Consider the following 14,456-nt stretch of genomic DNA (forward strand, 5'->3'; position numbering starts at 1 on the left):
GCAGCATCCAACACACAAGCCCCAAACTACAGCTACGACATGGAGGGGGTGGGGTTATATTACCTGGATCACGAGCTCCAGAGTCCAGATGAGTAGTTTTGACGTCACTGCATCGTAACTTTTGACGCAACCTCGGAGCCGTGACGCAGCCTCATAGTTCAAGCTTCCATATCAGAGGTAACATCGCGACCTACCCTGGACATTATGAGTGAAGAACGTGTCCGTGTGGCCGTCAGGATCCGGTCCCTGCTCCCCAAAGAGGTTCTTCACAAACACCGCGTGTGTGTGCGGGCAGCACCGGACAACAAGCAGGTGATTTTCGGGACAGAGCAGCTGTTCCCCTTCGACTACGTGTTTGGACCCACAGTCAGCCAGAATGAGGTGTACGAGTCCTGCGTCCAGCCCCTGGTGAAGTCCCTGCTGGACGGATACAACGCCACCGTCTTCTGTTATGGACAAACCGGGTCAGGCAAGACGTACACACTCGGAGGGAGGAACCTTGGTGAGAGTTTAGCCAGGAGACACTGGGCGGGGAACCTTTGGACAGCATTTTGAGCAAAGATACCACTTGTTAACCCAGTATTGTCAAAATAGAACAACCTGTCTTAACCAAGGGCGTGTACAAATTAACCAAAAATAACAAATAAAATATTACAGATTTCAGCCAAGTCAACATCAGACTGCTTCTGTGATCTGTGGTCTGTAATTTGTTCTTGTCATCCGGTTATAGTCAATGGAAGTGTGTGAGGTTTGGTGCAATACTCAGTCTGATGAAAACAGTTTCCAGACTATTTATAATATTTCACCTTCTGTGTTTTGGCAGCTTGTACTGTAACTTCCCATGTCCTTCCTCACAGATGATGAGGGGGGTGTTATTGACAGGGTGGCCCAGGATGTGTTCTCCCTGCTGGAGGAGAAGAGGCAGAGCAGGCAGAGTATGGAAGTTACCTTACGGGTGTCATATTTGGAGCTGTACATGGAGGAGGTGCGAGACCTCCTGCAGCTCCACAGCAACCCCAAAGAGCTTCACATCAGAGATGATGACAGGGGGAATACAGGTAATCAACATATGGGTTTGAGCTGCAAGGAAATTGAGTGGATTGTATGTTAGAGATTATTGGAGCTTCATTGTCGGCCTCATTGATGTTTATCTCCAACAGATACCATCACTACACACTGTGATTACATGTACATATCAGCTATCAGTCTGTACCGGTCCCTCTTAATTAAAGACAGACTGCTTACTGCTGTACAAAGATGTGCATTAATGGCATTTCATTAAACCCCAACGCTGCAGTGAGAGACCGTGTAGAGCAAATGAGTGAACAATGGTAGCACAATGAGATTACACACTGTTAATATACCTATTGTGTGTGTGTGTGTGTGTGTGTGTGTGTGTGTTTCCAGTGGTGGTTGGAGCCAAAGAGACGGTTGTTACTTCAGCAGAGGACCTCCTGAGCATTGTGGAGGTGGGCAATGCTCTGCGTCACACTGGCACCACAGGAATGAATGAGCGCTCCAGTCGCTCTCATGCTATCCTCATCATTCAGCTCTCCCAGCGTTGCCTCACAAACAAGTCTATCCCAAACCCAGCCTGCCTCTCCAAACTCTGTCTGGTGGACCTGGCAGGCTCAGAACGTGCTGGTAAAACAGGAAACACCGGGGCTCGCTTCAAAGAATCTGTCTTTATCAACACAGACCTGCTGGCTCTGAGTAAGGTCATCCGTGCCCTCTCTGACCCCGGTCAGAAAGGCAGCAACACTCACATACCTTACCGTGACTCTAAGATCACTCGCCTCCTGCGTGATTCATTGGGGGGTACAGCACATACCCTGATGATTACTTGTGTGAGTCCCTCCCATGACAACATAGCTGAGACTCTCTGTGCTTTACAGTTTGCAACGAGAGCTCGTCATATTCGCAATCGCCCGGGAGAGATGTGTTCTCATACAGAGGTCACAATGTGTCCTACTAACTGGAATCAGGGGAAGGGTCGCTTAGAAGAGATGGAGCATGAAATTCACACACTAAGGGGACTACTGAAAGAGAAGGGTGCAGATTTGGAGGTGGAGAGGGGGAAGACAGAATCAAGAGTTGGATGGGAGGATAGCTCTTGTCAGATGAAGATACCAGACCCTGACAGGAAGATGAACCAAGAGGACACAATTCAGGCCTGCATTCTGGTTCAGGAAGCTGCAGATCTCCTTACAGACATCTCTTGTTCCCTCCCAAGTCCCTCTTCCAAGCACCGGTTGCAAGTTTGGCAGGAGAAACTGAAGGCTTTTAATTATTCACATCAAACCGATGATAACAACTGTGTGAAGGAAAACGGAGACCAACCCCATCATGTCACCATGTTACAGTTCAGACGCGAACTCCTCAAGTGTCAGGTAAAGCCTGAACAGAGCTGCACCTTCAGCTTCCTCCCTGGCCTGGTTCAAATAGCTCACTAAATTATTTTGTGCATCATGGTTCTAGGATTAGTTTTGTATTTTCCTCTTCCCACAGGAAGCTCTTGCCATAGAGAAGAAAGTAATGAAAAACAAAAATATAGAACTCAGGCAGGTACAAAATGAGATTGGCAAACTTCACTATGAGGGCAAAACCCACATCCAGGCCCTACAGGAAGAAAAGGAGCGTACACGTATGCAGGTGAGGTGACAGGTTTGCAGAGGCAGGGAACCCTGACAGCTGCACTGATGTGGGTATGTTTACATCGTTCTTTATTTTTGTGTGTGTGTTCAGACAGAACAGCTAGTAGACCAGCAGATTCTGATCGATCGTCTTCGTGATGATCTTTTGACCGTTAGGGGTGAAACCCCTGGAAACTCAGGCAGGAGACCCCTCAGTGTCCCTCTGATCAGACACATCTGTGGACAAGCGCCTGTCAGGCATTCTGTTGTGAGTAACAGCAGGATGTGTGTCTGTCTGTGATTTTGTTTCTTGTCCCTGTTTAGTGTGACAATTGTGTTTGATACCAGCAGTGCGCCACAGTTTTGTCTGCTAAAATTGCATTTTTTCCCCCACAATTTCTCAATGTAGCTGTGTACACTGATGTTGTTGGATTTTGGTTCAGATCTACTCCAGTCCTCCAGCTTATTCATTGGAGAGGGTGATGGCAGCGTTTAGGATGCGTAACCAGCTCCTGCTGTCTGAGACTGAGGAGAAGGATGAGGTTTACTCTCCATTCATCAAACGACAGACAGAGAGCAAAGACAGAGATCAAGAGGAGCAGGAGGAGGAGGAGGAGGAGCAGCAGGAGGAGGAGGACGAGGAGGAGGAGGAGGAGGAGGACACCAAGGGCAGAACTGGCTTTAGGTGAGATCTCCACAAAACAAATTGCCTGGTTCTCTTTCAAGCCATCAATAATGAATGACTAACAATACTAATTCATCCAGTGACCTGTCAGTTTGCTTTAATTTAATTACACATTGTGTCATTATAACAGGCGTTCTTTAAACCTCACATGGACAAGTCGGAAGCGGAAACCATCTGTGAAACAGAAGAACCCTGGAATGGACCAAATATCCGATGGAATCCTGTTAAACGAAAAAGTACAACATTATGAAATACAGAATGTAGTAGTTGGTCATAGTTGTAGTAATATGAGGTTTCTCATGCCTCCATGCTGTTTCTCCACCTCTTTTTTCATTTGTTCCCTCCTCACGCTCCTTGGTCTTCCTCTTTGTCTGCACCGTAGGCACATTACCGTCGTTGGCTGGAGCTGGAGGAGGAACGTGTGCTGCAGAGAAGAACACAGCTGCAGGAGCTGGAAGAGGAGCTGAGAAGGAGAGAGGAGGTGCTGCAGCAGAAGGAGGCTTGTGTGCTACAGAAGAACAAACTGGAGGTCAAGAAATGCTCCTCCAGTCAGGTCTGCTTGAACATACCAATCATAACGACAATAATGATAAGTGTAGTTGGAAAAAGTAGTGGGCACAAGTGTCCTTTTGCTCCTCTTTTATATATGTAGGCTCTGAGTCATGACCTGCTGTGTGTGTCGATGAGGCTGGAGACTCTGGATGAGCAGCTGGAGAGTAGCAGCAGGACGGGGCGAGTCACCACAGAGGAACTGGAAAGAGAGAGAGATGCACTCAGAAGCAGAAGAGACGCTCTGGATGCACAGCTCAAGGACAACAGAGTGCTCACTGCAGAGGTCAGACTAAAGGAAAGTGTGTATTGATGTGTGAGTGCACGTGAGCGTGATGTTACTACAAAGGAAGAAGGCTGAGGTGATGCAAGGATTGGACACATTTTGGGATAGATGGATCTCATGTCACATGATGCTCTAAACACCATTTCCTCTTGACGTGTACGTCTCTGTCCATGCTTGTTGCCTTGTGCATTTGTGTCTCATGTGTTCTCTGATTTGTGTCTCATGTGTATCTAGGAGGAGCATTCTCTGCTTGAGCTGGATGAAGCCGTCTACATTCTGGATGTTGCTGTGCAGTTTAAAAACCATTCCATCCAGGATAAACAGCAGAAGCTGTCGATCAAAGACTGTTGCTCCTCTCAGTCCCACAGCTCTGAGCCCGCCCAACTCTGCGACCTCACCAGGAGGCTGAAGGAGCTCTCAACACCTGAGGCCTCAGAGTTACTCATCAGATACTTTAACAAAGTGAGATAGAAAGCATTCATATTTGACGTGAGAATAAGTGAACAAAATCCTAAGATCTCATATCCTGATTTCTCTTGCTCCCTACCACCTTCTCCATTTTCTCTAGGTTGTTTGTCTCCGTGAAGCGGAGAACCATTTGCGGTTGCGTTGTGAAGAGTTGGAGCTCCGTGTTGAAGATCAAGAGGGGGCACTCAAGGAGATGGAGGCGTCCCTGCAGCGTCTGGCACTGGCTGCAGACCGCAGGCTCACCCAGCAGCACCAAGACCACCAGACCAGCATCCAGCTGCTGCTGCAGAAACTAAAAGGTGAGAGGGAGGAGGGCCTGCATGAATCCATGATGCACACACTGATTTATTGTGCATGCATATTAGTCAAATATATCTCTAGGAAATGGATAAATAATGGTCTTGGAATTAAATAGCTGTCTCACTTCCCTTTTCTCCACACTGTGTGTGTGTGTGTGTGTGTGTGTGTGTGTGTGTGTGTGTGTGTGTGTGTGTGTGTGTGTGTGTGTGTGTGTGTGTGTGTGTGTGTGTGTGTAGATGATGGCTCAGGAGAGGCACAGCAAGCTTTTCAAGTGAAGCTACAGAAAGAGCTGTACAGTGATGCCCACCATGGTATCACCGAGGCTGAGCACACACAGGCGGACACACAGCCTTCACACACTAGGACTTACAGTATACAAGCAAATGAGCCTGTGACAAACAGTGAACCCATGCAGACAAAGACACACATTGCAACAACATGCAGAAAGATAGATGCAGACCAAATACATAAAAAGATACACATTGATCAGGCAAAAATGAACCAGACACACAACTCCTGTACTTCATCATCCCCTGACTCCCATACACACAAAAAAACTAAGGTGCACACACATGCACAGCACTTGGGAAACAATGAGAGAGCAGCTGATGAGGCTCAGATGATAAAAGTCTGTCTGTCTCGCCGGCAGCTGAGGCAAGTCTTCCCAACAAATCTACAAGACTGTGATTCTGCCACAAGGAGGCGCCACTCTGCTGTGGATATTACAGAGACTATGCTGGAAGAAGGAGACAGAAATGGTGACAGTTGACAGTAGTGGAAGTGTTCATCCCTTTTATACAAGTTTCTTTCGTCAAAATATATTTCTATGTGTTCGGTCAAGATCAATAAAAAAGTGCAAATATCTGTCAAGTTTCTCTTATTTGCAAAACACAATCTTAGAGTTCAGTTTTGTTAATGGTAATGCATCATGCAGTGTAACCAATCACATTCCATTCTTCTAAATCAGGATCAGACAAGATTTCCTGAGGCCCAAACATTAGGAGCAAATATTAGGAAGATTTAGTGGATTCTCCTTTAGACACCTGGTCCTGGGCAATGTGATAGTTACTTAAACATGGCCTAGGACGGGATTATTACCAGTGACAAGACAACATGAAGTGATATTTGAAGGGAGAGCAGAGCAAGTTACATAGGCTTCTTACCTGTCTTAGGCAATTTCCCGTGTGGCTCACTAGTGAAGACAATCCATCGCCCTCATGAGCAAAAACTCGCTTTGAGCACTAAAAGTAACTTCTAACCCATTAAGATAATAGGTTTCTGAGTGGCAGGTTGTTGTGCCATAATAGCAAATATTATTCTGGCCAGGCATCTGATTGGGCATAGGCGACATGGAGCAGTTGGTGTAAGCAGGTGCATAGTAGCGTACAGATTCATGTTAACTCTTTCATCTTTGACCTCAAAATCCTTTCTGAAGAATTACACGGAACATGTAACAGAGTTTCTAATAATTGCAGGCTTCAGTCTTCATTGTGTCAATATGTTCTTTAATTTCATTATGTAGTTATGACCGTTGGAAGAGGCTCCAGCAACCCTGAAAGAATAAGTGTGTAGAGAATGAATGAATGAATGAATGAATGAATGGATGGATGGATGGATGGATGGATGGATGGATGGTATTTTGATGACATTTTATTATCACATTTTAAAGTATGTATCTCCCTTATAATGACAGGACAATGAGTTATAAATAGAAAATAACACAAATGAATGACAATAAAACAACAAAACATATTTATGATTAAAAGAAAAATTTGCTCTGTATTTCTGTCCTTTCAATTCCCGGGACACAGTGACACGGGGTGAAACATGCTAAATTATAACTTAACGTCTGTATCCATTGCAGCTACAGTTAACCTGTTATATAAATGTCTAGCACAGGAACATGCTTGGCTTCATCCCAGCAAAAGGCAGCCAGTGTATGCAATACTACCGGCATGCTCGTCAGTTGTTAATCCTAATAAATACACTAATATCAGAAAACAGTTAAAGTTACACACCATTCAAAACACAATAGTAACTAATGCACACAGAGTAAAACAATGAATCAATGTCGCATAACGGCATAACATTAATTATTGCTATAGTGTAGCTGGTGGACCATCAACCGCCCCCCCAAGACACAATCTACAACCTTAATAAGTGCAAATGACTTAACGATCAGTCACAGTAAATTGTTGTGCAAAATTCTCTATCTATTTACTCAGAGGTGAAAGCAGTCTAACCAAAACCTAAACCCTTACCAGACTTACCAACAGAAACCTCAAATCTAATTCTTCATGAAGGTTTATTGTCTTGAAAAAGTCAAATGCACTGAGATAATGTGGATCTATACACAACTATACACCTGCTTTCACCAAAGAGTTTAACATTACAAAGACGCAAAGACTTCCTTTCCCACTTCAGCTTCTCTCATGGTGTGTTACAGTCAACTGTCACTATTTTTGGCTACTTCAATCGAGTCTTCTGCCATAGACTCTGTGACATCCACAGAAGACTGGCTACTCCTTGTGGCTGAACCATGGACTTGTAGGTTTGCAGGGAAGACCTGTCTCAGCTCCCTGCGAGACAGACAGACCTGCCTCACCTGACCATCTGCACTGTGACTTGATGCTCTCTCATTACTTCCCAAGGGCATCAGCGTGAAGGCAGACACCTTTGTCTTCTTGGGTGTATGGGAGTCAGAGAATAATGAACTACAGGAGTTGTGTGTCCGGTTAATTTTTGCCTGATCAATGTGTATCTTTTTATCTATTTGGTCTGCATGTATCTTTCTGAATGTTGTCGCAATGTGTGTCTTTGTCTGCATGGGTTCACTTTTGGTCACAGGTTCATTTGCTTGTATACTGTAAGTCTTAGTGTGGGAAGGCTGTGTGTCCGCCTGTGTGTGCTCAGCCTCGGGGACACCATGGTGGGCATCACTGAGCAGTTCTCTGAGCTTCTGTTTCAACTGGCGGCTAGAGCTCTTGTAGAAAAACAACTCTTTCTCCAAATGCTGTAGCTTCCCTTGAATAGCTTGCTGTGACTCTCCTGAGACACCATCCACACACACACACACACACACACACACACACACACACACACACACACACACAGTGTGGAGAAAAGGGAAGTGAGACAGCTATTTAATTCCAAGACCATTATTTATCCATTTCCTAGAGATATATTTGACTAATATGCATGCACAATAAATCAGTGTGTGCATCATGGATTCATGCAGGCCCTCCTCCCTCTCACCTTTTAGTTTCTGCAGCAGCAGCTGGATGCTGGTCTGGTGGTCTTGGTGCTGCTGGGTGAGCCTGCGGTCTGCAGCCAGTGCCAGACGCTGCAGGGACGCCTCCATCTCCTTGAGTGCCCCCTCTTGATCTTCAACACGGAGCTCCAACTCTTCACAACGCAACCGCAAATGGTTCTCCGCTTCACGGAGACAAACAACCTAGAGAAAATGGAGAAGGTGGTAGGGAGCAAGAGAAATCAGGATATGCGATCTTAGGATTTTGTTCACTTATTCTCACGTCAAATATGAATGCTTTCTATCTCACTTTGTTAAAGTATCTGATGAGTAACTCTGAGGCCTCAGGTGTTGAGAGCTCCTTCAGCCTCCTGGTGAGGTCGCAGAGTTGGGCGGTCTCAGAGCTGTGGGACTGAGAGGAGCAACAGTCTTTGATCGACAGCTTCTGCTGTTTATCCTGGATGGAATGGTTTTTAAACTGCACAGCAACATCCAGAATGTAGACGGCTTCATCCAGCTCAAGCAGAGAATGCTCCTCCTAGACACACATGAGACACAAATCAGAGAACACATGAGACACAAATGCACAAGGCAACAAGCATGGACAGAGACGTACACGTCAAGAGGAAATGGTGTTTAGAGCATCATGTGACATGAGATCCATCTATCCCAAAATGTGTCCAATCCTTGCATCACCTCAGCCTTCTTCCTTTGTAGTAACATCACGCTCACGTGCACTCACACATCAATACACACTTTCCTTTAGTCTGACCTCTGCAGTGAGCACTCTGTTGTCCTTGAGCTGTGCATCCAGAGCGTCTCTTCTGCTTCTGAGTGCATCTCTCTCTCTTTCCAGTTCCTCTGTGGTGACTCGCCCCGTCCTGCTGCTACTCTCCAGCTGCTCATCCAGAGTCTCCAGCCTCATCGACACACACAGCAGGTCATGACTCAGAGCCTACATATATACAAGAGGAACAAAAGGACACTTGTGTCCACCACTTTTTCCAACTACTTTTAACATTATTATTGTTATGATTGGTATGTTCAAGCAGACCTGACTAGAGGAGCATTTCTTGACCTCCAGATTGTTCTTCTGTAGCACACAAGCCTCCTTCTGCTGCAGCACCTCCTCTCTCCTTCTCAGCTCCTCTTCCAGCTCCTGCAGCTGTGTTCTTCTCTGCAGCACACGTTCCTCCTCCAGCTCCAGCCAACTACTGTCATGTGCCTATGATGCAGACAAAGAGGAAGACCAAGGAGCGTGAGGAGGGAAACAAAGAAGCAAAAGACAGAAGAGGGGCAAAGGAGGAGGGAAATGAGAGTAAAAGACAATCAAAACCCAAAACGAATAAGTACTTTTTCTTTTGACAGGATTGCATCAGATGTTTGGTCCAATCCAGTGTTCTTCTGTTTCTGAGATGGTTTCTGCTGCCGACTCGTCCACGTGAGGTTTAAAGAACGCCTGTTATAATGACACAATGTTTAATTAAATTCAATCACTGGTGTGGCAAAACCAGATAAACTAAAAGAAAGAAAAAATTATTTATGATTTATACAATGAGTGAGATTATAGGAAGTTTTGGAAATGTCCCAGTGTGGGACTAATAAAGGTGTGTCTAATCTAATCTAATCTAATCTAATCTAATCTAATCTAATATTTATCTAAATTTGCAACATTTGCTTTCAAGTGATTTATATCTTTGTATGGCTGTAAAAGCAAACTTTCTGTCATGTTACTGGATGAATAAACCACAATATAAACCACATAAGATTATTAATGTGTGAAATGATCTGCTTGTCACTGTTTCCCTTTGCAACATTTAGTTTTTATTGAATGAAGCTCTGTATGGCTGCTTAGGCAAAATGACTGACTGACATGTCACTGGATGAATTAGTATTGTTAGTCATTCATGATTGATGGCTTGAAAGAGAACCAGGCAGCTTGTTTTTTAGATATCTCACCTAAAGCCAGTTCCGCCCTTGTTGTCCTTCTCCTCTTCCTCCTCTTGATCCCTGTCTTTGCTCTCTGTCTGTCGTTTGATGAATGGAGAGTAAACCTCATCCTTCTCCTCAGTCTCAGACAGCAGGAGCTGGTTACGCATCCTAAACGCTGCCATCACCCTCTCCAATGAATAAGCTGGAGGACTGGAGTAGATCTGAACCAAAATCCAACAACATCAGTGTACACAGCTACATTGAGAAATTGTGGTAAAAATAATAATTAATGTAAATGTGACACACTGATGGAGTCAAACACCTTAGCTGCAACACAATTGTCACACTACAGGGACAACAAAAAAAATCACACAGACAGACACACATCCTGTTGTTACTCACCTTCCTGACAGGCGCTTGTCCACAGATGTGTCTGATCAGAGGGACACTGAGGGGTCTCCTGCCTGAGTTTCCAGGGGTTTCACCCCTAACGGTCAAAAGATCATCACGAAGACGATCAATCAAAATCTGCTGGTCTACTAGCTGCTCCGTCTGAAGACATTCACAAAAATAAAGAACAATGTAAACATACCCACATCTGTGCAGCTCTCACAGTTCTCTGGAGGGTTTTCTCTTCCATTTTACGACTTAGGCGGGTTTTCTGTGGTGCCGAAGCCAAAACTAAAATACAACAAAACAACAACAAACGCCGCAGCAGGAGAAGGACCACCATGCTTTAAAAGCTGTATGGTAAACCCTGCTTTGTATTGAAACGCTGTCCAACAAACAGCATCCAAACCTGTCACCTCACCTGCATACGTGTACGCTCTTTTTCCTCCTGTAAGGCCTGGATGTGGGTTTTGCCCTCATGGTGAAGTTTGTCTACCTCATTTTGCACCTGCCAGAGCTCTTCATTTTTCCTTTGCATTACCTGCTTCTCTATGGCAAGAGCTTCCTGAGAAAAGGGATAAACAGGAAATGCTAAATTAAACCTCTCAACAGGGTGCACAAATTAATTTATTGAATTTTGGTGCAGCTATGTTCAGGCTTTACCTGACACTTGTTGAGTTCTCGTCTGAGCTGTAACATGGTGACATGATGGGGTTGGTCTTCGTTTTCCTTCACACAGTTGTTATCATCAATTTGATGTAAAATATTAAAAGCCTTCAGTTTCTCCTGCCAATCTTGCAACCGCTGCTTGAAAGAGGGACTTGGGGTGGAACAAGAGGTGTCTGTCAGGAGATCTGCAGCTTCCTGCACCAGAATGCAGGCCTGAATTGTGTTCTCCCATCCAACTCTCGATTCTGTCTTCCCCCTCTCCATCTCCATATGTCCACCCTTCTCTTTCAATAGCTCTTTTATTGTGTGTAATTCATGCCCGGGGTTCCAGTTAGTAGGACACATTGTGACCTCTGTATGAGAACACATCTCTCCCGGGCGATTGCGAATATGACGAGCTCTCGTTGCAAACTGTAAAGCACAGAGAGTCTCAGCTATGTTGTCATGGGAGGGACTCACACAAGTAATCATCAGGGTATGTGCTGTACCCCCCAATGAATCACGCAGGAGGCGAGTGATCTTAGAGTCACGGTAAGGTATGTGAGTGCTGCCTTTCTGACCGGGGTCAGAGAGGGCACGGATGACCTTACTCAGAGCCAGCAGGTCTGTGTTGATAAAGACAGATTCTTTGAAGCGAGCCCCGGTGTTTCCTGTTTTACCAGCACGTTCTGAGCCTGCCAGGTCCACCAGACAGAGTTTGGAGAGGCAGGCTGAGTTTGAGGTAGACTTGTTTGTGAGGCAACGCTGGGAGAGCTGAATGATGAGGATAGCATGAGAGCGACTGGAGCGCTCATTCATTCCTGTGGTGCCAGTGTGACGCAGAGCATTGCCCACCTCCACAATGCTCAGGAGGTCCTCTGCTGAAGTAACAACCGTCTCTTTGGCTCCAACCACCACTGGAAACACACACACACACACACAATAGGTATATTAACACAGTGTGTAATCTCATTGTGCTACCATTGTTCACTCATTTGCTCTACATGGTCTCTCACTACAGCATTGGGGTTTAATGAAATGCCATTAATGCACATCTTTGTACAGCAGTAAGCAGTCTGTCTTTAATTAAGAGGGACCGGTACAGACTGATAGCTGATATGTACATGTAATCACAGTGTGTAGTGATGGTATCTGTTGAAGATAAACATCAATGAGGCCGACAATGAAGCTCCAATATCTCTAACATACAATCTCTAACATACAATTTCCTTGCAGCTCAAACCCATATGTTCATTACCTGTATTCCCCCTGTCATCATCTCTGATGTGAAGCTCTTTGGGGTTGCTGTGGAGCTGCAGGAGGTCTCGCACCTCCTCCATGTACAGCTCCAAATATGACACCCGTAAGGTAACTTCCATACTCTGCCTGCTCTGCCTCTTCTCCTCCAGCAGGGAGAACACATCCTGGGCCACCCTGTCAATAACACCCCCCTCATCATCTGTGAGGAAGGACATGGGAAGTTACAGTACAAGCTGCCAAAACACAGAAGGTGAAATATTATAAATATCCTTTGGATTTTGAAAAAGTAATTTGTGCTTTTATTCATCTCTGACTACTGTAACTTACACAAACAGGACTTGATCAGTCTTTTATCGCACATCTAGGTTGTACAAAACACTACGACTGAGCATTTAACTTGCATTCAAATTACACAAACATTACACAAACATTCTGCTCTTCACACTGGCTGCCTGTTTGTTTCACATTTGGCTTAAAATCTGTTGTTTTTAGCTCCATCATGTCAGACGACCTCCAATGCCTGTTTCACTCTAGATCACTCAAATCTAATGACCAACAGCTTTTGTCTGTGGTCTCATTTCAAGCTAAAAAGGGACAGATTATTCCTACATTATGGATCAATGAACTCCTGCATGTTACCTTAACCTCTTCTATCAAGGGTTTTTCGAAATCTTAAATCTTACCTATACTCGAGGTAATTTACTTTGACTGCTTCTATCTGCTTTTCTTGTTTTATATGTTATATTTTATGTTTCATGGTTAATCTTAATTGTACACAACTTGTTTTATTTTGACAATACTGGGTTAACAAGTGGTATCTTTGCTCAAAATGCTGTCCAAAGGTCCGCTGCCCTGTCATAACATGTGTCCCCTGGCTAAACTCTCACCAAGGTTCCTCCCTCCGAGTGTGTACGTCTTGCCTGACCCGGTTTGTCCATAACAGAAGACGGTGGCGTTGTATCCGTCCAGCAGGGACTTCACCAGGGGCTGGACGCAGGACTCGTACACCTCATTCTGGCTGACTGTGGGTCCAAACACGTAGTCGAAGGGGAACAGCTGCTCTGTCCCGACAATCACCTGCTTGTTGTCCGGTACCGCCCGCACACACACCCGGCGGTTGTGGAGCACCTCTTTGGGGAGCAGGGGTCGAATACGGGCCGCCACACGGACACGTTCTTCAGTCATAGCGTGGAAATATGTTGATAGATTCACGCGTTTAAGCTACGTATTAATACGATAAAGCGTCGGGGTTTTTTTTTTCTTGTTTACCATTACTTGTTGCGATGTTGTTGGTAACTTTGGTGCAGCTCCTGATTTGTTGACACTCCTCGGTTGTCCAGGAAACCACCGGAAACCCAATTGACGGTAACCGGAACCTCACTCGTATTCCGACAAGGTGAGCTATCCAAAGGTCTGCAGACAAAACGAACATACACCCGACACAAATATTAGTAAATAAATCCTCCCCCATGCTAACTGCTTATGTGTTTGTGTTGTAACTGTGGTCAGAGTTCTATAGCATTAACATAAGTGTGATTAGTTTCCATGTGGTATCAATCGACAAATCACGTCCTTCTTGTCGCAATACGGGTGGGTTATAAAATGACGCGGACGAGGACAGACTTGTCGTGGAGAAAGAAAGCCAACGACGCCACCCTTTGACCGTTCCTGAAACACCAGGCAGGTTTAAAAGTGGCAAAAGGTGCTGCTACTGTTTCAGAACAAACACACACACAATTTTCTCTGACAAAAACAAAACACACATGCAAGTGCGCCAGTTATCACTGTAAGTATTTCTGTCTGCAGGTGCAAATTGGTAAACTGTATGTATTTCTTTTATTCCTACAGTGCATATATACTGTATTTGATCATTTCAGGCCCATCAACACACAGATGTAAATTAAACAAATCACAAAGAAAACTCATGCCACTTCTTCATGTTCAAGGCACTGAATTCACTTCAAGATCTTTAGGAGAGGCCTTATTTGTCAGACTTGTAAGTCTAAGTAAAAGTGCACTTGTGATGTCATTAGGATCAGTTTCCTTCACCTTGCA

At 44.9% G+C, this 14,456-nt stretch overlaps 2 protein-coding genes across 2 annotated transcripts; one reads left to right on the forward strand and one right to left on the reverse strand.

The window, feature by feature from the left end:
• The first annotated feature begins 204 nt into the window (after positions 1 to 204).
• Positions 205 to 5,754, forward strand: LOC143003388 (kinesin-like protein KIF27). The gene is made up of 12 exons (XM_076154005.1): positions 205 to 502; positions 858 to 1,058; positions 1,408 to 2,390; positions 2,509 to 2,652; positions 2,746 to 2,898; positions 3,077 to 3,318; positions 3,449 to 3,554; positions 3,701 to 3,871; positions 3,971 to 4,153; positions 4,388 to 4,615; positions 4,722 to 4,920; positions 5,158 to 5,754. Exons 1-12 carry the CDS (start codon positions 205 to 207, stop codon positions 5,688 to 5,690), a joined length of 3,441 nt encoding a protein of 1,146 aa, XP_076010120.1. The 3' UTR covers positions 5,691 to 5,754.
• Positions 5,755 to 6,604: 850 nt separating this feature from the next.
• Positions 6,605 to 13,586, reverse strand: LOC143003389 (kinesin-like protein KIF27). The gene is given in 13 exon segments (XM_076154006.1): positions 6,605 to 7,983; positions 8,179 to 8,375; positions 8,482 to 8,709; positions 8,944 to 9,126; positions 9,226 to 9,396; positions 9,508 to 9,545; positions 9,548 to 9,630; positions 10,131 to 10,324; positions 10,506 to 10,655; positions 10,915 to 11,058; positions 11,157 to 12,058; positions 12,400 to 12,600; positions 13,289 to 13,586. Coding segments are annotated over 13 exon segments (3,405 nt in total). The 3' UTR covers positions 6,605 to 7,367.
• Positions 13,587 to 14,456: the final 870 nt, after the last annotated feature.

Source organism: Genypterus blacodes, unplaced genomic scaffold, assembly GCF_046128005.1.
Source record: "Genypterus blacodes isolate CSIRO-AG114 ecotype Tasmania unplaced genomic scaffold, CSIRO-AGI_Gbla_v1 ptg000061l_1, whole genome shotgun sequence".
Taxonomy (NCBI): Eukaryota; Metazoa; Chordata; class Actinopteri; order Ophidiiformes; family Ophidiidae; genus Genypterus; species Genypterus blacodes.